The sequence below is a fragment of the Cupressus sempervirens genome, chromosome 7 (genome assembly GCF_028749045.1).
Source record: "Cupressus sempervirens isolate cs-2001-9-10 chromosome 7, ASM2874904v1, whole genome shotgun sequence".
In the NCBI taxonomy this organism is placed as follows: Eukaryota; Viridiplantae; Streptophyta; class Pinopsida; order Cupressales; family Cupressaceae; genus Cupressus; species Cupressus sempervirens.
This window is the reverse complement of record NC_143124.1, coordinates 137,831,401-137,856,872: the sequence shown is the minus strand read 5'-3', so window position 1 is coordinate 137,856,872 and position 25,472 is coordinate 137,831,401. Positions and strand designations below refer to the sequence as shown.

Genomic DNA, 25,472 nt, shown 5'->3' with positions numbered 1-25,472 from the left:
AATACTCAAAAGAGGAATAAGGGTGAGACATTGAAGAAGAAGAAGAAGAAGAAGACGAAGAAGAGGGGAAAAGGAAGAAGAGGGGAAGAGGAAGAATCGACAACTGATTCTACTTTTGCAAATTGGTTGAGATTGCGTCTAAACAATATTGGAAGCCTCTCCAACATCATCGCCACAAATAATGGAAAGATAATATAGGGTGTAAGACAAACAAACCACTACTTAACTTGAGCAAAATTGCAAAATTGAAATGGTAAAACAAGTGCAAAAATACCATAAAATGTGTTCGCTTGAAAAAAAGAAATTCATTGACCTCCTTTTTATACAAATACTAGTTTATTATTTCATAATTATACCATAAAATATTTTTTCATTAATATAATACTTCATGTTCTATCATCAAATTAAAATAGATCCAAACTCTTTTTAGATCTATAAATAACTTATACCATTTGAGGCCATCATTTCCTTTATTTAGAGAGTCCTTAACTTCGCTCCATAGAAGATGTATGTATCCTTAACTTCGCTCTATAAATTTTGATAGCGAGTCTATCCTTACTCTTTTGAGAGTCCTCAACTAGCCCAAGTACAATACTTCGTATAACTACAGCCTTATTAGGATGTTTTCCTGCAGACACGAGCCTTGTCCCAGACTCTTCCCTCTTTGCATACGTATCCTTTGTCTGGAGCACAATGTCTATCCTCTCTGCATTTACACATTTTATCCAGGGCGCATCCATCCCTCAAATCTTCTACTCCTCTCCCTCCTATCCCAAACAACCCATCAGTCCAATCATTAGAAAAAACTCCAGTTGGATCAAGCCTCTCCTTCACCTCAAGAAATTTATCCAGATCTACTGTCCTCTTCGCAACACCTTCAAACAAGTGACCTCCGGACTTCGCCCAGTGTAGTAACCCTCCATGTTTCTCTATCACCATCTGCTCAATTTCTTGAAACACATCTTCGTTCCACTTGGGTATCCCTGCTTCCCTCGGCCGATATGTCTGTACCTCAAAAGTAACCTCATCTTCTGCGGGTCCAAGATATGCATCTGACTTCTTGATTGAACGCATGTATATTCCACCGATTGAACCCCAGTCACACAAATTGGAGGGATTCAAATCCCTAATTTTCTTGATGTCCTCAATCGCTTGTGGGAGATTAAACGTTGATACTCTCAACTCCACGTCGAAGACCACATGATTGTGCAGCCGTCGATCCCACCTACAGACTGTATTGTTTTTATCAAGAATCTTGGTAGGAGTGCAGCTCTTGTGGTCATATTGATAATTAGAGTTATTTCCTTGGCATCCACCAGATGCTTGCATACGATGATTGAATCCGATTACAGGGTACTCTGTGAACTGTTTTCCGTCATTCAAGAAGCCAAGGCCCTTTGCTGCTGATGAAATTAGCTGCTCCACTCCATTGCAGATTGTACCCACATCTTCGCTTGCATGGATTTTGCTATCTGTATTCAAGAACAAAGCAAGATTGCCAGTTAAATATCTGATTTTGTTTGCATTGTCCCTCCTCTGTTTACTTCTCAGTTCAAACAGCTTGTAACCAGCAGGCAGCTTCGAATACTATTGGGACTCTTTTACATTGTAGTACACTAGTGGATACACTTAGCAAATGAAGCGTAATTATTTGGGAATCAAGATCATACAATATCTATCAATTATAACACACTGTGACACTGCCCTTTCTCTGTTTCCCTCTCACTTCAAATAGCCCATATTACAGAACTGAATACATTTGTGTAAATAGATTGCTGACGAACAAGCTAGCTAATGTTTTTCAGTGGGTGAGAGTGAAGAAGATTTCAACAAAGCAAGATTGCAGTTAAAATATCAAATGTATACACTGTACATTGCCCTTGCTCTGTTTCCCATCTCACACTTCAAATAGCCTATGCATAGCAGGAAGCTTCCTATATTCTGTAGAAACTTGCAATACCATTAAATTAAATGCATATGGCAAATTTCAAATCATAATTCATATAGCAGTTAACCTGGCAAGATTTATCTTTACCGAGCTACTTACATATTGTGTCTTCTTCCAAACATTTTGGGGGTTTTGGGTTTGAATAAAATAAGTGTTTCAATTTCTTGGAAAGGGCATGTGTGTTTTGGGGGTTTTGAGTTTGAATAAAATAAGTGTTTCAATTTCTTGGAGGAGGGAAGAAGACAACCAAGACTAATGAAGAGTAGAAGATGTTTTTAGTTTCACAAAGTTAAATACAGTCTAAGATGTCTAATCAAACTGGATCAGAAACCAGAAAACAGCTGTCAATTGCCTTCTGAACTGTCTTCATATGTAGGCTTAACCCTTAACTTATTTCTAATTAATCAAGATTCAAAACACCTTTTGAAAACACTGGATTTCTCAACTTAAAAGAGTAGAAGACGTTTTTTAATTTTTACAGAGGTTAAATACAGTCTAAGATACAGTTTGTTTAATCAATCCAATTTTTCTAATTCAATCATTTTCTTATACAAGGTGATGATGAACACTTCTATCTCTAACTTTTCAATAGTCCTTTCACTCAAAATCAGGAACCAGCCATCAAAATATATACATGCTGTTGTTTGCTTTCTGAACTATCTTCTTTTTAAGGTTTGAATCCTTACCATAAATTTACTTCATCAAGATTAAAAACGTCTGAAAACATTAGGTTTCTCTGTCAAATATTAAAATCTTTGGAAAGGAGCAACCAATTGATTAACAGGGCATCGATAAAAGATAGAAGTGAATGGAGTCGCATCATGTCTGGAAAAGTCCAAGAGTAGGTACTATATTATCTTATTATATATAGATTTCAAGGCGAACTTCAACAGACTAATGTTTTTTAGTGGGCAAGTGTCAAGATCATACTCACACTGATAACTATTTGTTTCAACGCTCATAGCTTTGATTGGAATGCCGACTCCCATGTTGAGGCCATCTCCAGGTACATCAACAGAAACAACATGATTGGTTAGATAAACTGCCTTTCCATGAGAGGGAAACCAGTGTATATATGCATATTCGCTGGCTCTCAGGAAACGCTCAGCTTCTTTTTCTAGGTCATTATCATTTTTCACACTGGCTGAAAAAGAGCATTTGAACATAGGCTGCAATGTGAAGGTTATCTCAGAGATTGCTCCCAGTGCTCCAAGAGATACCTTGGCAGCATTCAGATCTGAATCCGATTCTGTCAAGAAAACAGAAGGAAAAAAAACCCATTACATTAATGCTCAGTCTCATTCAAAAGAACAAAGTCAATAGATCTCAAAAGTATAATCAATCATAATAGAGAAAAGCAATAAGGAAAGATATGAATCTGACTGAACAAAAAATTACCCAAATACCCAAAAAAACAGAGTAATGAAATAAGAGGACAATGGTAAAATTCAGATTTAGTACAATTAACCAGGTGAGAGAATGACCAGTCAAGGTGATGAGCTTTGCATAGCCTTGGGAAGGAGGAGCAGGGACTACCAATTTCATCCCAACAACATATTCATAAACCCCACTTCCTCTCCCCCAGAGACCACTGCCATGGGCTCCTGTAGAAACAACTCCTGCTGCTGAAACTCCATTGTAGTAAATCATGGCAGGCAGAGCAAGTCCTTCCTTTGCAGCTTCTTCAATCACATCTCTCATCATTGCTCCGGATTGGACACTAATTGTCATTGCAGATTTATTGATTGCAATTACCGAATTATAGTTTTGAGTGGAGATAATGAGTCCTTTCTTTCCAACACACGCCAATTTTGATAAACTGTGACCCAGCCCACTCACCACTCTAATCTTTTGCTTGTTTTTCACTGCATGGGCAACTGTCTGTATGAGCTCAGATTCTGATCTGGGCCATGCAGCGTTTGCAGCCTCACAAGTTCCCCTGTCATCCCAAATATTCTTAAAATTGAATATCTGGCATTCATGGCCGAAATTGCTTTCTAACGGCAGACAAGTCTCATGGTCATCCCAAATGCCCAGAGGATTTAAGATGTGGAATTCAGGGTTTATTTTACATTCAATTGATGGAGGAGGCATACACGCTGATTGCAAACCCAAGACAAAATTAAAGAGGAGCACAATTACAATGAGGGAGACAGCCATTATAACATACAAATACAATCACATAAGTTTTGCTTATGGGGAAAGATTCATCCGCTGGTTTGCTTTTCATGTCGACTGGTGCAACGTTTATAAGATTCGTCTAGACTTCCTCTTCCTCATGCCTACGTCTTGAAAATGGCCTTAATTAAGTCATGAAAATGGCAAAACTTTAATGATCTTATAGCTGAGGAGCAGCTTTCAAGTCTAAAAATGATTAAAAAGTCATTCTCTTCGTTGTACTGGCCATTTTTTTCTTCGTTGTACAACAGATTATACGTTTAATGCATGCATCTATTCGACTACTTTAATCAAAAGTTAAGGAACTTGTGTAGAAATTTTGGAGATAAAAGGATATAATTATAAACTAAAGACTAGCAACCTATCAAAGAGTTATAGGATTTTTTTCATAGGAATTATTTGTAATATCTATTTATTAAATATATAGATTAAATTTTAAATTTAAATAAGTAATATAAAATATGTTAAGAGTAATTATATAAAATATAAAATACAAAATAAAAAACATTAAAAAATAAATTAAAATATACAAATATATCTTGGGAGATTTCTAGATGAGACTTTTAATAAATTATAAGCTCAAAAGTCTAGTCTATTAAAAGTAAATATGACATGTCCACTTTTGCATATGTGACATATGCAATAGTGCACTTGTTATTCAAAAAATCAGTGTAGCTTAATTTTGTCAAATTCATTAAAATGTGTAATTTAAATATGACATGTCCACTTTTGCATATGTGACATATGCAATAGTGTACTTGTCATTCAAAACATTAGTGTAGCTTAATTTTGTCAAATGCATTAAAATGTGTAATTTAAATATGGAATGTCCACTTTTGCATTTGTGACATATGCAATAATATACTTGTCATTCAAAACATTAGTGTAGCTTAATTTTGTCAAATGCATTAAAATGTGTAATTCAAATATGACATGTCCACTTATGCATATGTGACTTATTAATAGTGTACTTGTCATTCAAAACATTAGTGTAGCTTAATTTTGTCAAATGCATTAAAATGTGTAATTTAAATATGACATGTCCACTTTTGCATATGTGACTTATGCAATAGTGTACTTGTCATTCAAAACATTAGTGTATCTTAATTTTGTCAAATGCATTAAAATGTGGAATTAAAAAAAATAAAAAAAGAATTTTACAATCTAATATGAATCAATGGAAATAAAAGAAACATACATTTTTATAGTGATTTGAAATACAAAATAATAATAATAGATTATATGGTTTTGTTCAATTTTTAAAAAAACTTTAACTATTTGTTAAGATAGTAGGAAAAGTTAAATTCTATGAATGCATTGGTTCACAAATCAACATTTTATTAAGTTTCAAAGATATGCCAACTCTTATGATACTTGATGTTACATATGGCCAATGAACAAAATTAACCATAATGGTTGACTTCCCTTGCACTTTAGTCTGAGACCGCCTTGTTGGATGTATTATAATCAACAACATTTTTTCATCTTTCAACTAATGATGTTTTAACAAATTAGAAACTCATAAAATTTTAGAAATTTGATTGGTGAATCTCTTTATTCAACATCTCCTTGTTTTCAATAATACATGACATAAGCTGCAATAAAATTTTGAAAAGTAAAACTAACACCTACTCCTACAATTGAAAATAAAATATGAGATTAATTTTTTTTTGTAGAACAAAATTTTAATCAACACCTTATTCATTAGGTAGAAGATTAAAATTTCATAACAAATCTAGACCTATCCAATGACATACAACTAGATTATTGTTTAGCACTATGTCTATGTATTATAAAAAATTTAGCCATAAAACCTTTCTTTTTAATGCCAATTAACTTCTTCAAATCACAATACTTCATTCAATAAAAACTAGCACTTGCATCAATCAAAGAAAGGTATTAATTGTTCTATTTTGGTCATAAAGTTATCTTGAATATGCTCAACAAGTTGCAAACTTATTAGAGTGAAGTAGGGCAACATTCCAATTATTTATATATGTGTAGTTAAAAGAAACTGCTTGATCACATGCCAATAGGAACAAAGTTTTACATCATCCTCATACATTTTTCAGAGACATATTTTTATAGTCTTGTTCCTCATTTTTATAGTCTTGTTTCCATATTTTTTCAAAGGAGAATGTATGCTATAGACATAATCCATTTAAGGTCATGACTCTAGACAAAGATGTGAATGCTAATCCTTTCCTTTCAGTACTACCAATGTCAATTGTTGCTTATGTTCTTTGCATTTGCATCCTTTTATTCTTCCTCTCCTTGTACTTCTTCTTCCTCTTTTTCCTCCTCTTCTTCCTTCACTTCCACTTCCACTTCCTCTAAATACCTAAAATATATAAATAATATACCATTATTTAAAAAAAAAAAAGAGTAACTTCATGGACTATATTTTTTGTTTTCAAAGCATGAGATGGACCCACAAACACATCATAGGGCACCCACAAAATAATCATACACATTTGCACACAAGTTGTCATTATTTGAAGATATGTTAAAGATTTAAGATTTTCTATATTGGCTCTTTGTCCTAATGTTGTAAGAGTTATTTAATTTTATGATATATTTAGAACATTATTATTAAATGTCACTTATCACAAGAATATTTCTCTATCCAAGCATTTTATAATAAATTGATATATTTGATAAAGTTATTAAAAGAAAATGATAAATAATAGTCAAATGTCTTTTTATTAATAACTCAAAGTAATAATTTTTACAACATTCTCTATTCAGTGTGGGCACTAGAGGATAAAAATGGAGGCAAGAAAAAATGATGGTATTGCTTGAGACTTTCATCCACCACATTATGTACAAAGTAGTTTATGTGGCATTCCTCATTTTACATTAAAATAGCAGGTCATAATCCTTAGTACATGAATTTACAAAGCTAAACTATAAGTACATATGTAGATATCATTTTCTTTGTGATAGATTATGGTTTGATTGCTTGATATGGAAATTTGATCCATAGTTTATGAATCCTCGTTATCTTGTTCCCAGTCAAAGTATCTCAACATGCAAGCTAGCTATGACTTGTTAGTTTAAATTAAATATAGAAAAAATTATTCCACTCTGGAAAGGAGGGAGACTTTGGAATTATGAATCCCTTAATCACTAAAGAAAGTTCACATATTAGACTTAAAATTTATTAACTCCTTTTAATTAAATGGTATTAATATTTACTCTAGTTTTAATAGAAAAACAAATAAATCCATACTATTGTAGCCTAGTAGTTTCGTATCTGGCTATTAACCCCATTTATAGCTAGGTAATATATTACCAAGGTTACAACAACTTGCTTTACTTCCTGCTAAGATGAAGCAATTTGATACAACAATAATATAGAAGCAATTTGATACAACAATAATATAGACACTGTATTCTACTTTCAAACTATATTATAGTATTCAAATTAAAGTATGTAGTTGTAAAAGGTTGTGATCATTAATAGATTCACCTTAGGAAAAAAAAAAGGGAACTACTGAAAAATCTACCCTATATTCTATCTTTTAAAAAATGATCTTGTTCAGAGTAAGAACTTACTCAGATTTTAGTTATGACAAATTTGAGACCCATAAAATGTATTTAAACATATAGGTCTATTCCTAACTGGCATGACCCAACATATTCACAAGTAAACCTATTTCTATCAAGTTAAACCTTAGAATATAATATAGTACATATAAGAAATCTCATATATTTGGACATTTTAATAGATGCAATGCTTGTCAAAACATTGTTATTTCCTTTTAACGATTACTAGCTCTTCATCTTAGCTATAATCTGAGCTCTTCGATTTTAGGAGTGAAAGATTCTTGGTAGCTTTCTTCTTAAAGCTCCTCCTTTTGAAAAAGTTACAAAGTTTGATTTGAATGGATTTCAGGTCCATATTTTTAATGATGTACGAACTACGTACTTCTCTGCATTTAAGTAGTGGAGAAGTTCGGTGCTGTCAAGTGAAACAAAATTTAACCAATAAACCAACAAATGGAGATTCCTTTTCATCTCACGCCAATGTATATTGAATATATCTTTGTCCTTGAAAATGAGAATGGGCCTTATTACTATATTATTGACATTAAAGAGAGAACCTACTTCACTGTTCGTGTAGATTTCAAGGAAAGGAATCATGCTTTCATTGTTAATACTAAACAAAGCCTTTTCGATACCATTCAAGTTTTTTCTTGCAAATATCACTTTATATAAAGAGATAATTGCTTTTGTGGAAACCTTGGTAAGAAATAAAAGTTACAACTAAACACAAGAGAGAAACAAGAGAAGAAACTCAAATATGGGCTTTAAGAAATTCAAGCCCACTCTATTGCCTTTGTAGGAAAATACATATTAAATGTTACCTATATTGTAGTATGGAAGTTAGTTATAATATTAATGATAAATATTTGAGTTAGCCAAAAGAATGTTGCTAAGTGTGTTGTATTGGTCAGTTAGTATGTATCATCCATATACGGGTAAGATAATTACCTTGTTCACATTCCCTCATAATTAATTATCCAATAAAAAATTGATATCCTCCATAATTGAGAATGGATGAGTCTTGGCCTAAAGCCTTGTTGGGTACCCATTTACAATCACTCATCAAGCACTATTAGTCATATTATTTCCCCCAAATCACAATCACTTGGGTTTTCACAGTTTACCCTAATAGATACAATTCTAAAGTAGTTTCAAACTCACTAACAACTCCATAGACATCACAAAAGTGGTTTCAAGATCACCACAAACTTTAGACTCAAGTGGTTTTGGTTCACCACAAACCTTTCTCACAAATGGTTTCAAGATCACCATAAACTTTGCACCCATATGGTTTTGGATTACCACAAACTAAGCACATATTGTGTATAAACCATCACTATAGGGAAACCATCATCATTTTGGGGTTTTCTTTTTCTATACCTACATCAAACTGATTATTGAGTCCATATAAAAAGAAATCCATCTATCGAGATATATAGGTACCTAGCCGCAATACTTGCCAGTTATATAGGAATCCTTTTTTGATAAATGGTTAATCAATATGTCAAACAAAAAACCTTTGGGGTGTTAGGCACAACTAATAATGCATCCCATACATTCACATAGACTATTAACAAACATTCACTAATTCAATCTTCATCACTTAGTTGTGGGATACCAATCCAATAATTTTCTATTATATGAACACTTTTGATATCGAAAAAGCCTTCAAATAGATAGACACACACTCTTACTACCAACCCATATACTCTGCATCCTAGATGAGAACACACATCTCAAACAAACCTTGCACCATGACAACAATCTATAGCACACCATCTCGCCTCCCATTCAACCATTTGTGCATATAAACAAGCAATGCTCACTCTCATAATTAACCTATAACATTAGACATACATATTGCATTCACATATGCGTAGACCAAATAATACTATATTTCTTACCAACCAAAATATCTATACATCTATAACCACCATTTAATGCCACATTATGTAACCCAAAAAGTATGGACAATCTTTTGAGACAACACTTGCAATATCTATGAAATCTCCTTTGGTTACTTCAAATTATTATGGACATAACCTCCAACAAACTTCAAAATTTAGCACTTTTTTCCTTCTCTGCTTCAGACAACAATATTACACCAAACTTTAGCACTTTTTTTCTTTTGTTTTGTATGAACCAACACTTGCCATCTATTCTATACTTTCAAGAAAATTCACTTCGTGCACAATTATCATTTGTGCTAAATGCATCAATTTCACCTTTAATACCATTTGCATATCCTAATATGCTTGGGATGTTCTCAAACAACAATCTCCCTTATTAATACCTCAGTGCTAATCTCATCTCAATAGTCATTTGTAGTGTCCAATTTCTTTCTAAGAAATTTGTCTTTGACCAACACTCTATCACATTCATCTCCCCCAAAATCTCCAAAATATTTTTTCAAATAAGCTTCAATAGATGTTTTCCACTCTCAAACATTTTTACTTCCCAAAAAATTACACACAACACAAATACAACACAATGAAAACAGTAATAAAATTAACACAACCAAACACTTCAATTGGAATTCTAACAACAATCTCCCTCAATTATTTTTTCCTAACATGATCTCACACCACTTCTCATCCTTTGGCTCTAATACCAAGTTAAAAGATACAATAGAACACAAAAGAGAAACAAGAGGAGAAACCCAAATATGGGCTCTAGGGAATTTAGGCCCAATCTATTACATTCATAGGAAAATACATATTAAATGTTACCCATATTGTAGCATAGAAGTTAGCTATAATATTAACAACAGAAAGTTGATTTGGATGGCAGAAGGCGACTAAGTGTGTTGTATCAGTTAGTTGGCCTGTGTAATCCATATACAAATATGATAATTAATTTACCTTGTTCACATTTGTGATACCATTCAAGATTTTTCTTTCAAATATCATTTTATATAAAAATATAATTGCTTATGTGGCCACCCCATTAAGAACTAAATAGGTGGTGAAAGTACCTACTAGATCCCCAGTAGTTATAAGAGTGAAATTGTAATCAAAATACCTTCCTTTGATAACATTTCTATGTACCATATCATCCTTAGATCTCAGAATCATATTCCACCTCTCTAGAGTTATTGAATGAAGATATACTATCTCCGTAGTTGCCTTTGTGTGAAATATTTTAATATCCATCTCCATTCTTTGTTGCAAGGATGTAATGGTCAAAGACTATTATAAAAGTGAGGGAGGATTTTAGAAGTAAAGGGGGCATCATTTTCTTGACCACCTATGAAATGTGCCTTGAGGTTTGTTGGGCATAAAAATTCATAATTATAATCAACAAACGTGGCTTGGGAGATACAGGTGGAAAAGATTGATAAACCGAAGAGAGAGAATTACTAGTTCATCATTGCTTCAAGGTTTGGAAGAATTACAGGTTAGCAATGTTCTAAACTTGGCTTTAATGCTTAAGAATGAAGATACTAGGGGTTACATACATGAATTTGCATGAGTATAGTTGTATGTTATACATTTATCTATTTATATGAGTATACAGAATTCTTCATTCAACTGATCTGATTTAGATGATTAGAAATATATTCTACATATATAATTAAATATAAATAAGATCCCCTTATACTTCTAAATATTCATATATATAAATGAATTGTAAGTTTCAATTTAGTGGTAAATTAAAAGAGAATTTGGAACTCAGGAAATGTGAGTATACATAATATAGAATAATTTGTATAGATTTGTCATTATATATATGATAACATATAACTATTCACAAGAGTACTTATCTAACTATATATGTGTCTGTCTATATGTATGTATTTATATGTATATGTATGTATGTATGTATGTATGCAGCTATTGAATTAATAAATAACTATATATTCATCACACACACATATAAATATAAATATATATGTACAAAGTATTCTTATACTAATTTATAATCATTTATAATGAATTAATTGTTGCAGAAAATATTTATACACAAAATACTAATTTCAAAGAAAAAAAAATATAGTTGGTAAATGAATTTTCATAGAATTGATAATTTGCAATTAATTAATATATTTTTGAATAGATTTGTGTTGACTTATGTGAATGTTTGAACATATTTAATACTTCAACACCTAAATTAGCTAGCTTAACTGCCTCTATGCTACCTTCATTGTATGTATGTTTAAAACTTAAATTATTTTAAAAAATCAACACGGAGGGAACTTCCTAGTTAAGTGTGCTTGAGTTGGAGTAGTATTGGGATGGATGACCTCTTGGGAAGCCTTGGTGCTCCACCTCTATGAGCACCACCTAGATCCAATGAGTGTTAAGTATTCCATTTATTCTCATAAGAGATGGATTTGTGTGTGAATCACTACTCATGAAACATGGGTCAATGGGTTTGACTCAAAAACTACATAGTTAGATCCTAATAGCAATATTATAATTTGATGTGATGTGGAAATATATCCTACTTATAAAAAGTCAGCATTTCCATAATCCTTTGGAGTTTGGAGTAGAGACTATTCCGAAAGCATTGATGATTATTTGTGAATCTCCTTTGATTTCAATACTTTTTGGCCCCCTTTTAAGACACATTTTTAAACCTTTAGAGAGTGCTTCTAGTTCCACAATAATGTTTGCAGCGATCCCAATTGGTTTTGCAATCTTGCCACAAATTTCCTCATCCCAATCATGTATTAATCATCATATGCTAGCTAAACTGAGATTGTCATGGGATGCATGATCAAAGTTAAGTTTATACCAATACAACTATGGAGGAGACCATTGATAGTTTTTTTTGGTGATTGACTTTTTCTTGCCACCTTGACCATAATGTGGGGCTATGTGAAGGTTATGTCAATTTTTACTAATCTCATTGTCCCATTGGGAGAAGATGTTTTCAGAAGCTAAGATTTGTCTAAGTCTATTATTAGATACATCTACTATGCTAGCTTATATTATATTGATGACATTAATATGTTCTAACTTTATGTCTTGGAAGATACAGAAATTGTATTCCTTCCAAAGATCCCAAATTAGAATAGAGGGATAAGTCTTACAGAGGGAAAAAAATTATTATTTTTATGAGGACTTGGCTAGCACTAAAACATGTCTAATAAATTGTTAGGAAGGGGAAATTGAAATTGTAGTTTCTATATTAACCATAACCAACATTTTTGAACAAAAAATAAAATTCATAAAGATGTGATCCATAGTATTCTCACAGAATTCACATAGAACACATCGAGAAGGTCCGTCAAAGATAACATATTTTACCCAATTAGTGTAAGGATCCATTTTTGTAGTGCAACCCAACAAAAATTCCCATCTTTTGATAGCCAAAGTTTGTCCCAACACAAATGTAATGAAAAGTCCAAAGTAACCCAATTCTCTTTGTTACACAGTGACTAATAGCCATCTTTTACCCTATAGGAGCTAGTTTTGGAACCTAACCAAACAAGGGAATGTTTTGTATATTTAGGGTTAATAGTTCTAGATTATAGAATAGAGGTAATTTTAGAATTTTCACTAGCAAAGAGGGGTATTTTTGAAATATATTTCCATTGCCATTTTAAGATAATTTTTGATCTCCAAGTCATGTTGCCTATTAGTGTCAAACACTTAGTCATTTCCTAGGCAACATTGGTTAGTCATCACTACAACCGAGCCACCCAATGAAGATTGAATGATTATAGAATTGTTTGCATTTCAGTTTGAGGCAAGCAATTCTTAGGTTGTTGAGCACCCTAGTATGGACTGAGTGCTAGTTTATGTTGAGTTTCATAGATAGTGCTGAGCTTATAGAAGCTGAGGGACAACATAAATATTAGTTGTGGCCTAATGTCAGGGTATTCAAGTGCCAAGTAAACCAATTTTTGCATATGTGCTTGTGATGGTACAAACAATTATGCAAACCATTTTGGCTGACTTCTATACACAATTTAAAGATTCTAGAGATAGCCAAGGAGTTTTTTATGCATTTTGTTAGAGATCATTAATCCCTATGCAAGGTCATCAACCAATCAGAAAATTGGAGGGACTAAGCGACATAAGGGAGAGATATGGATCACTGATCATGATCTAGAATCTTCTCTAGTTATTCATTTAAGGAGGATCTAAATCATAAATCATGATGAGAGATTGTGTATGTGTGTGAGATATGAAGGAGAGATTGAAGAATTAAGTGTATGAGCGAAGGAAGGCTGTATTTTGATGTTTAGAAGTGGGGTTCAGATGAAGCAACCTAGTAGTGAAGGGAAGAACAAAGTTTATCAGATAAGTAGATCAAATCAAAATTTGAAAGAGGAGATCCATAATATAGCATCAAAGTGCTAACTAAAGGATTATGTACTAATACATTCTAGAAAGTGAATCAGGGTAAATCTCTTAACAGAGTGGTGCTAACATACCTATTCAAATCTCCTAACAGAGTACTTACTTAGCTGTAAGTTTAAATCTTTTAATCAAGGTAGACTAAGTAAGTCTTGTAAGCTCATAGTAGGGTATACCCCTCATAGGGTAGATCATGAGAAGTGATTAAAAATTGTAGCCTTAATGGACACACTTTATTGCCCACCGAAATGTAGGGCATATCCAGATGTTGCAATTACTAGAGATACATTAGGTGCTTTGTAATCAATTTCTCCTGAAGTTATCATGCATGACATGTGGTCATGCTATATGTGAAAGATAGGGGATATTGAAGATTTTAAACTCATAAATGCCTATGAAAAACTATGTGAGAATGGAGTACTAAAATTGGAGAATTTAAAATTGTTGTTGAGAAAGGGCTTTACCCATGCCCTAGCTTTTCCCAAAGTTTTCAAAGTGGAGTGGATAAAGATTATTATAAGAAGGGTAAATGACATGAAAATGTGGTTGGAGAATGGGCTAGTAAAAATAAACAAGATAGTAATTCATCAATTGACAGGGTTCCCTACCCTAGATCAAGCAAAAATTGCACAATGCCCATCAAGAAATGTAATTAAAGAAAAAACAAAGGCCAAATATTACAAATGGGAATGTTTATTGATGGCATTATAGATCCTATTATTTCATTTTCAGTCCATGTGATTACACACAAATTCTATCAGTCGAGCTAACTAAATACTGTACCATGCACTGCAATAGACTTGGGATATAAGATTGTGAATAAGGACCACAATTACGACCTTGATGAACTACAACTGATCTAGTCAATTGAGAATCTTAGAGTAATTAGGAAGGCTAAAAATACTTCATGTAAGTTTGGATCACTCTTAATGTGTATATTCTCCTATGTGTAATACTCATTCCCTACTATTGGAGAAGTTGTGCAAGATAGAACCAATCCAATAACCAAGCAAACCAATGATTTCATTAAGAAATTGGGAGAAAATTTTGAAATTATTTTATATGGATACTTTGATGATTTTAAACATAAAATGAAGAATAGGATGAGGATCCCCAAGTTAGTTGTTGATGAATATTATGATGATATTTTGTTTCATGGTTGACACTGACTATACTTATGCATGATTTGTATTACCAAGGGTTGCATGGCTAAGCCTCATGCAATATGAGGTAAATGTTGACAAAGTATTTCCAGCAATGACAAATTTTCTTTCAAAAGAGTTTGACAAGAATGTTGAGCCATTTGACACATAAGATACAGCCAAGATAAAAATGCTAATGCAAAACAAAGTGCCCAAGATGGATAGGAAAAGGAAAAAGATGATTGTAGATCTTGAAGGAAAACTTGGTGAGGGACCCTTGAAGATAACAAAAGGTAAAGGGGAAGATGAGGAAAGTGATGAGGATAATGAAAAGGATGAATAAAAAGGAAAAGAGTTAGTGCTTTCTGAGCCTAACACAAAAAATAGAAGAAGGTAGTGATTGTACATCCTAAGGTAATAGAAGAAGGTAGTGATTGTACATCCTAAGGTAAAGAAAAGTGTTACACCTCCCACCTATACACCTCAAAGAAGAGTAACAAGACAAGGATCTAAGGAAATATTTCCTATAGTTTCCAAACTGAAGAAAGGGAAAATGAAGATCACTAAGCCAATTAAGGGCAAGTCCAAACAAAAGAGAAAATCAATGGCTAAAGAGACTGACCAAGGTTAGAAGAAGAAGTCAAGGAGGAAACTAGTTGTTATGCCTGATGATGAATAGGGTAAAGGAGAAAGAAAAGAATCAGATGATATGAGCAAGTTTCAAATTGTTCCCAGGAAACCTCCTCAAGATATTAATCAGGTATGTGACAATATTAAAAATTTAGTAGGAATTTCAAGCTTTAAACATGTTAAATATGATTCAAGTTAGAGAAGATAGATAAAGAAAAGGTTGAGCAGGCAATGCTAGATGCGATGATAAAGTTCAAATACATGTCTATAGATTTAGGAAAGGAAATCCCTAAATAATTATACAATAAGATGGACACAAAGTAGAAATGGTCATTGTCTACAGAAAGGTAAATAAGAGAAACAACATTAGCCCATACTATGCTAGATTAAGGGAAGACACACATATCTATAGTCCTAAGGGATTTTGATAAGAAGTTTGTACCCAAGACAAGGGTGTATAAAATTTTGAAAAATAAAATAGAAGATGTTGTACAAGAAAGTATATTGATTTGGAAGAAGGCATTTGGTTTGTTAATCTCAAAAACAACTGAAGAAGAAGAAAAAGAAGAAGAAGAAGTGGAAGTTGAAGTAGACAATAAAGAAGATTATGATGAGATAGACAATCTTGAGAAAGCAATAAGGAAAAAGGTAGAGAAAAGTGAACAACAAGATGTTGTCACTATTAAATACATCCCTGAAGAAATGCAACCAAATCTTAATGTCTTGACTAGGGAAGAACTTATATAAAAAAGAATTCATTAATGCCACCTTAGACACTCCTCTACCATGCATCAATACAATGTTGATATAAATTCATGATCATCCAAGGATTGAGAATGCACCAACTATGGATTCAACATCTTTAATTCAATAGTCATAATTGAGGAGAAGGGTTAGCAAGATGTAAGTGCTGAGGAATAGGGCAAGGAAATTATTATACTTCTACATCCAATGCCCATGACCAATATTTTCATTGAAAGAAGAAGGAGAAGAGCAAGAGAAAGTAGATAAATCTGCAAATGATGCCTCAAGACCTCACATTGAGGGAGAAAAGTAGGTTGAGCCAAAAAAGACTAAGGAGTATGAGTAGCCAAAAGAATAAGAGGAAGCCCAAGCATTAGTTCAATTGACAAGTGTTGTACCCACATCAACTAAAACATCAACTCCTACACTTGAACAATAGGTTGTATCTACTTAGAAGGAGATTGAAGCAACATGCCAAGAAACATCAACGCCAAGTGCTAAAGTGAGACCATTGCATCTCACACTGTCAAATTCCAGCACACCAAGGTCAAAGAAAATGAACAAGAAGGTCAAGTTACCTGAAAAGCCAATGACACTAGACGAGGTCATCATAATTTCTAAGTATGAAATTGACACAATAACATTTAAGAAAATGTAAATCTTGCAAGAACTATTACAGAGGAAGACAAAGGAAGTTGAACTAAGAAGAGAATATTAGGAAAGGAAAGCATTGGATGAAATAAAAGACATTTTTGTTGATGCATTTGAGATTCATAATATTAATGAGTAGACACCTATCATAGATCAATTAGTTCATATTGTTGAGAAGGTAAAATATGATGATATTGATGCAAATGAAAAGCTCACAAGGTGGTTTGAAAAGAAATTTGAGATGAATTTTTTGGAGAAAGTTTCAACAAAAATTGCTATTAAATAGGTTGGACTTTCCATCTATGTACACAATTTAGAGGTAGTTCTACAAAAAAATTATTATTTGTATAAGAAACTTTGTGATGTTGAGTTCTTCATCTCAGAGAATCGACAATCTATTGATAAAATTTAGTCATATTTGAAGTCAACAAGCCATTCTTTGAGCATGGACGCAAGTTCAAGCTCCAATTATCTCAATAGATTATTTTTTGCACAAGGTAGATTAGTCAAGCTCATGCTAAAGATTACAACATTAGAGAAAATTTGATCTCTATCCAATCTATGATGATACATAATTTGGAGGTGAAGCAAAAAGAACTAGTAGCTGCAAAGGATTTAGTCTAGAGAAATTTGCATCTCTCAACAATAAACAATTTAGTGGATCTAGTTGCTTAGCTAGAGATCAAGATACATGTTTTGGAATCTATTAGATCCAGTTGGGATCACACATTGGCTATGATTTTATAGATTCATATATTTTTTTTGGACAAGTATAATTTGGCTACAAAAACCCCAAAGTCATCATGCCATATATTAAAGGAGGGAAACCAGGAAAAAGGAAGGACACAGAAACAAATGAAGCTGAAAAATCAAAGGTATGACCATGTAATATTACTCATTCGAGACAAGTATATAATATGTATATAGATTGAGTTGCAGTCGAAGAGAGAGTTCTATTTTGAAAATTTGAATATAATGATAAGTCATGACAAAGTGTTTTTTCCACTAATGTCAAAGGGGGAGATTTTTTTATCTCCAAGTCATGCTGGCAATTAGTGTCAAACACTTAGTCATTTCCTAGGCAGTGTTGGTCAGTCATCACTGCAACTGAGCCTCCCAATGAAGGAAGACCGATTATAGACTTGTTTTTATTTCAGTTTGAGTTGAGCAATTCTATAGTTTTCGAGCACCCCAGTATGGACTAAGTGCTAATTTATATTGAGTTTCACACACAATGTTGAGCATACAAAAGTTGAGGGACAACATGAATATCAGTTGTGATCGAACGTTAGGGTATTCAAGTGACGAGTAAACCAATTTTTGCATATGTGTTTGTGATGGCACAACACTTATGTAAACCATTTTGGTCAACTTTTATACATGATTTAAAGAGTGTAGAGACAACCAAGGATTTTTTTTCACATTTTGTCAGAGATCATTGATCCCTATGAAAGGTGATTAGCCAATCAAAAAATTGGAGGGACTAGGTGGAAAAAGGGAGAGATCTAGATTGTTGATCATGATCTAGAACATTCTCCAATTTTTTATTTAAGGAGGGTCTAAACCCTAAATCATAGTGAGATATTATGTTTGCATGTGAGAGATGAAGGAGAGATTTGAAGAGTCAAGTGTATGAGTGAAGGAAGGCTATGTTTTTATTTTTAGAAGAAGAGATCAGACATAGCAACCTAGAAGTGAAGGGTAGAACAAAGTTTATTTGATAAGGAGATCAAATTAGAATTGGAAAGAGGAGATATATAATCTAGCATCAAAGTGCTAACTAAAGAATTAGGTACTAATACATTCTAGCAAGTGAATCAAGGTAAGTCTCTTAATAAGGTGTTCCTAGCAGGCCTATTCAAATATCCTAACATAGTGCTTACTTAGTTGTAATTTTAAATCCTTTAATCTAGGTAGACTAAACAAGTCTTGTAAGCTCTTTGTAGGGAAGACCCCTCATAGGGTAGATCACTAGAAGTTATCAAATATTGTAGTTGTAACAGACACAGTTTTTTGCTGCAGTAGTGAAGATTTGTGGGTGTCATCCCCACCCCAATTTTACCTTCACCTTAGAGGGTTTTTGGGTAACGAATATTTGTGTTATGTGTTTACATTTACTTGCATGTTTCTGGATGTGATGTATAGTTAGATCTATTTTAGTTAATGGTTACATGATTCATGATGCTGATATAGGATGGGTTAGTGGTGAATGCATTTGATTTATTTCAAAGAGTTAAAAGTTTTATAGATCTTGATTCACCCCCCCTCTTAGTTTCTTTCTTTCCTAATAGACTTCCAACACTAATATCCCCTTTAGGAAATTAAATGTAATTATTAAGTAGATCTTCTCACAATATTGTTCGAATGATTTTAATGTTGGGGCATATATTAATAGAGATCAAAGAGTAGCCACTTCGAGAGTTACCTTAGAAAAGAGCTTTATTTCAAAATCCAATATTCCAAGAGATCATTTTAGTAATAATAATTCTACATTTTATTTCTAAAAAATTAATTCTATCACTTGGATCATGATGCAGGAGCATATTAGGTCACTAAGCAATCTTGCATCAACCAAAAATATTCTTGCTTTCTATACTAGCCTATTGTTTGAGAAGTAGTTGTTGATGCTTACATTCTTTATTTATGTGCACTTGAGAACATAACGAGGAAATAAAGTACATCATCACCCTAAGTGTGTATCTCTTGATTCATTGGAACGTGGAAGATATTTCCATCTTTCTTGGGTTGCACTTCTTGATTGTTCCTGAGCATAGCGTGTGGATTTTATGTTTGCACAATTTTGTATGTTGACTTGGCAACTTGTAGAATTAGGAGATAAATCATAGGTCATGTGTGTGCACCCCTTTAAGTGTTGGAATGTCTTAATGGGAAGAGTGCTTCTGAGGGTGGGGGGGGGAGGGGGCGGGATGAATCAGAAGTATTGGCTTTTCATTATTTTAAATCCTTAATAATTTATAACAAAAATTAATCATGCATGCATATAAACATTAAATAATCATGATAAACAATCATGCAACACCATACAACACTTGAGATTTTGGTGACCCAGAAACCCTCTAGGAATAAGAAGAAAAAATTGGGGTGGGGATGATGCCCACAAAATTACTGCAACAATTGAATTTAACCACTTCTAATGGTTTGCCCTATTAAAGGCTACAACACACTATTAAATGTGACCTTGTTAAAGGATTTCTACACCCTGTTAGGAGTGCACCCTGTTAGAGGACTTAAAAGCATTCAACTTAGAATGCCACCCTTTTAGAGGATTTACATAAGGTTGCTAAACCTACCTAACTCAATAGGATTTCCATAGTTCCTAATACAATTGTGAGAGAGTATTAGAATAATACACCTGATCTAATGCAATCTCTAATGCTGATCTCAGGTACTTGATCTGCTTCTTCTATAACTGATCTCTGTTAGATCTGATCTACTGATTGTGTTCCTTTACTCTATTTTGATCAACTAAATGTACAAATTCTGTCCTTTCCACTAAAACCTTTTTACAACAATGTTTTGCAAGGATCTTAATAGGCTTTGCTTCCCCTTTTTTTTTATTTCCCTCAATTTGTCTAATGGTGTCAAGACTCCCTTATAAAGATTAGGGGTTCATTATGCATCCTTGATTCAAGTGTTCCCACTCAAAACCCTTCGCGATTCACCCATTAGCTGCATGCAATCTCAAATTTTTTGATTGGCTGGATGTGGTCTCCAATTTTATGATTGGTTGCATGAGGATTGCATAGGTAGATGGGAGGATTTGATCTTATCCTTTTATCCTGTCAATAGTCATGCATAACCATTTTACATCTTGGTTTAGGAATTTCATAAACTTTCATGTTGATCCTGCATTGCTCGACACATGAGGTAATACTGATGCTCGGCACCATCTATTCTAGATTACTTGGCATCCATTGTAGTTCTTGCATTACTCAGCACTTGGTGATTTTCTGTGTTACTCGGCACCTATAGGATTTCTGTGTTACTCGGCACCTCTTGGTTTTGTACATTGCTCAGCATCTATTGATTCCTGATTCACTTAGTTCCTATTAACTTTACAATGCTCGGCTTCCTATTGTATCCTAAATTACTCGGAATGTATAGTGAAGATGGTTAAGTGTGTTGACACTCATTTGTCAATCTTACCTATTTGATCAACAATCTCCCCCTTTGACATGAGTGTAAAAAACACTTAACTTATAACTCCCCCTGAGTTGATTATGCCTTGTCATGTCATGAAAATTGTACCATTGTACCTAATGTTCTTTGTTTCTATCTTGTTCTTGCATTCTAATCTTGTTTGTTGTATCAAATCTACTTGATGACCCTGTTTCCATGTGATTAACAAAATTTTTATGTCCCTTGACTCCTTTATTGCTATTTATAGTCAATCAACTTTAAGTTGAACAAAATTTCAAAACTTTGCAATTGAATTGTGCTTCCTCTTAATTAATTCTTCTTTAATATATCTCCTACAGTATCTCTAAGTATCTCCCCCTTAGAATATTATCTCCCCCTTTTTGATACTTATGTCAAAGGGTTCTAAATAGTAATGCCATGCTCAGCCAAAAATGTTTTATTTACCTTAAGGAGTATTTTGAGAGTTGTATCCCAGTTATTCAATGCAATATCCAATGACTTGTGTTGGATTGCAAGCTCTGCTGCTAGATTAACAAGTCCTTCATGTGTAGAAACATTTGAGTCTTCCTTTAGGACTGTTTCTACATTTATTTTCTCCTTGTGTAAGACTTCTAAATGGGGAGTGATAGAGGCTTGAATTTGCATCAGCTTTTCTTTAATAGTGGCCTCTTCTACTAATAATGCAGCTAATTCCCTTTGAATGTGAAGCGTTTGAGTAAAATGCTTCTCACTTTATGCAGGATTTGAGGGTAGTTGCATACTGGAGAGCTTAATTTCTCTCTCAAGGTTCAAAATTTTATGTTTTATTTCTTGTGTGAAGCTGGAAAAATCACACAATTTACCATAAAGGGAAAAGAAGTTCCCTAATACAAACTTTACATTATCTAATTTCTTGGCTAGGTCAACTTGTCCCAAAATAATGTTGTTGGCTATCTTTTGGTTGACTTTTCCTAGAAACTTCTTTTCTGACCATTCTATGAGTTTTACATTTCTATCATGGTCATCATTGTTTAATTGGTCAGCTATATCAGATAGTTGCTCAAGGATTGGTCTGCTTGAATCTGGAGGTTGTAGGCTAAAGGCATCCATGAATATATCTCTGATCTCATTCATTGCCTACTTATATTTGTAGTCTTTCCTCAATGCCTCTTGTCTCCTTCTTTTGTCCAATGCACTTTGTATTTCATTCATCTTTTCTTTAGTTAAAGTGCTTGAATCATAATAGGGTATTTGGATTTCTTCATCAAGCTCAGGAATACCATAATGAATGGTCTTGGCTACCCTAGTAGAACTCGAGCTTTTTGTACTAACTTGTACAGTCAACATGTCAGTACTCGGTTGCTGAATAGATTTGGTAGGAGTTCTTATTTTTGGCAATTCAACCAAAGTTTGTATTGTGGACTCCTCCTTATCTTGTGTTTCATCCTTATCTTCTTTGTGTGCCACTGCTACTAGGGATGTACTTACTATCTATACTGGTGTACCTGTGACTTCCCTTGCTGTTGCACTTGGCTCTTGATGAGCTTGCATGGCTATTCTTGGTAGTGATGCAGTTGGTGGTAGAAATGGAAGTCTAGTAGTTTAAGTGATCTCAGGTGGTTCTTGTGGTGGCACCTCACCTTTTTTGAGTTTGTCTACTAACTTTTGAAGCTCTTCTACACTGACCAATATGGGACTTGTACATAACTATGCTTGAAAAGTTGTTTGGTCAAGGATCTTAGTGAGATCCTCTGCAGTTAATGGATTGATGTTTTGACTTGAGGTGTCAACAACATCCTTAATCATTATGGTTTATGCATTTGTGGTAGTAGAGTGAGGAGGACTAGGAGGTAGTAGTTGTGTGTCTTACACACTTTGCTGCTCATCAATACCTCTATTTTCATCATTTCCTTCATCCTCTTCAACCTTTTTCTCTACTTCTATCTTTTCTTCTTTCTTCTGATTTAGCTGTGGCTTCTTCTTTGTATTCTTCTTCAAGGACATCTTCAATTTTCTTGTATAAGTTCTTCCACGATCTTTTGGTTTTCTGTACAATTTCTTCTATTTTGTTTTGGAGAATGGAGAATGCCCTATACTTAGGTGTAAACCTAGTGTTATGCCTTTTGACTGCTTTAGATATCTATTCCCTTGTCAAATTAGGCAGTATGCTAGCTAGGGTTGATTCCCTCATCTCCTTCTCCATTCTTAGACAAAAGTGCCATCTGTCTTCTACGATTTTTGACAATTCTTTTGGTAATTGCCCATCAAGTTCAAGAGGTGTATACTTGAACTATGCCATCATTGCATAGACTAATTATTCTATGCTATTTTTTTCCTCTTTTTTAAACTTATTGAATTCAATCTTTTCCATGTTACTTAAGTCTCCATTCCTAATCTTTTCACATAATATATCAACTAAAGACTTAGGAGGATGACTTACATTTTCATTCTGATCTTCCTCATCAGTATTAGGTTGAGCCATATATCTTCTTCTTTTCCTTGGCTCTTCTTGTGCCTTCTTGGTTGCTTTCTTCTTTGTGGCTTCCTCTTTGGCTTTTTGTGTGGAGGCCCTTGTTGCAACTCTAGTTGTTGGCATGGTAGCTTTCTTTAGTTTAGGCTGAGGAGTAGGAGGTGTTTTTTCTTTCTTTTGATGACTTTGCCTTTGATGGGTGCTTCCTTGGCTTCTTTTTCCTCGGTACTCTCATCTTTGTCTTCTTGTTCTGGCTCATCTTCATCTTTCTCATCATCACCTTTCTCTTCATCTTTACCATTTTCCTCTACTTCACCTATTGTACTTGATACTTCAACACCAAATTTCTTCCTTATTTTCTTCACTAGCTTGTCCTTCTTCTTCACTGTTGTGGCTATCTTGAGTTTTGTAACACCTCTTGATTTAACAATGTCATAAGTTCCAAATGCCTTTGCAATTTTGTCAATATCTTCTGCAAGTAGGGCTATGATGGTGGTAGAAGCTTGATCAACATCAAGCTCATATCCTAGTGGTCTAGACCATCTTGTTCTTGGAAGGACTGCTAGGATATAAGTATAGTCAATATCAACAAGAAAGCATATGTTATTTACATGCTTCTCTACCAGTGAAACTGGTATCCTCATTCTTTTCTTCATTGCATTTTAGAAATCATCAAAATAGATAGACATTTGATCATCAAATATGTCTCCCATTTGTGCAATGAAATCATTTATTTGATCAACAATTTTTTTTTCTGACTTCAGTTGACTTTACCAAATGAAGGCAATTCTTTCATCACATAAAAGAACATACAAACTAATATTGACCCAAATTCGCATTGTGCTCCCTTGGATTTTCTAATAGCTCCAAGATTTTCATTAATCTATTGCAACATGAGCTCTACAAGGTCATAGGTGTGGTCTTTCTTTACAAGCTTATATAACACATCCACTGCTATGCAGGGTACACTATTCAACCTACTGGATTGATAAAATTTGTTTGATATGATCCTCACAGAAAAATCTAGAAGGGGATCAGTAATGGTGTCAATGGTCAAGCCTCTGTTATTCCATTTTGCACCTATATTTTTCTCAATGTTTTCTCTTTTGTCACTTCTGAGTGTCTTGCGCCGATCTAGGGTTGGAAAACCTGTGACCCTATGAACCATTTTATTAGTAATTTTAACTAGTCCTTGCTCTATCCAGAATGATCCATCATGGATTCTGCTGAGTATTATGCGTATTCACTTAGTTTTGAATACGATTGGAAAAACTAGGGCTTTGGTTAAATCCTTCTTCTCTATGATTGAAAAATCATCCTTCAATATACCGTTGTCACAAAGTTTGTCAAAGGAATTGAAGATTTCCAAGTCTCCTATGGCTCCTATTTTGTAGTTGTAACATTTTTGCACATCTTGAACCATAACAACTTTTTTAGGGATGACAGATAGGGCACTAGTGAGATCATTTTTATATGCAACTTCTAGGATTGGCCTGAATTCGGGTTGCTTAACCTCGTTACTAACAAGCTGAATCTCAGGACTTTCCTTCCCTTTGGTGGATTTTGAACTAGATGCCATTTTTTTAAAATTTAACTGAACTAGGGTTTGATGTTTAAAAAAAATTTCATAGACTATACAACTTGGCACCTGAAGGAAATACCTGGATAAATGCTTGAAATCACTTGGGTAGATGCTGAATTGTTGCAAATTA

At 33.6% G+C, this 25,472-nt stretch overlaps 1 protein-coding gene across 1 annotated transcript; it reads right to left on the bottom strand.

The window, feature by feature from the left end:
* Positions 1 to 350: 350 nt before the first annotated feature.
* On the bottom strand, positions 351 to 4,255 carry LOC149545891 (putative L-gulonolactone oxidase 4). The gene is made up of 3 exons (XM_089790869.1): positions 3,433 to 4,255; positions 2,883 to 3,197; positions 351 to 1,472 (listed from the first exon to the last, which is right to left on the bottom strand). The coding sequence occupies exons 1-3, from the start codon at positions 4,106 to 4,108 to the stop codon at positions 616 to 618; spliced, it is 1,848 nt and encodes a 615-aa protein (XP_089646995.1). The 5' UTR covers positions 4,109 to 4,255; the 3' UTR covers positions 351 to 615.
* Between the last annotated feature and the right edge of the window lie 21,217 nt (positions 4,256 to 25,472).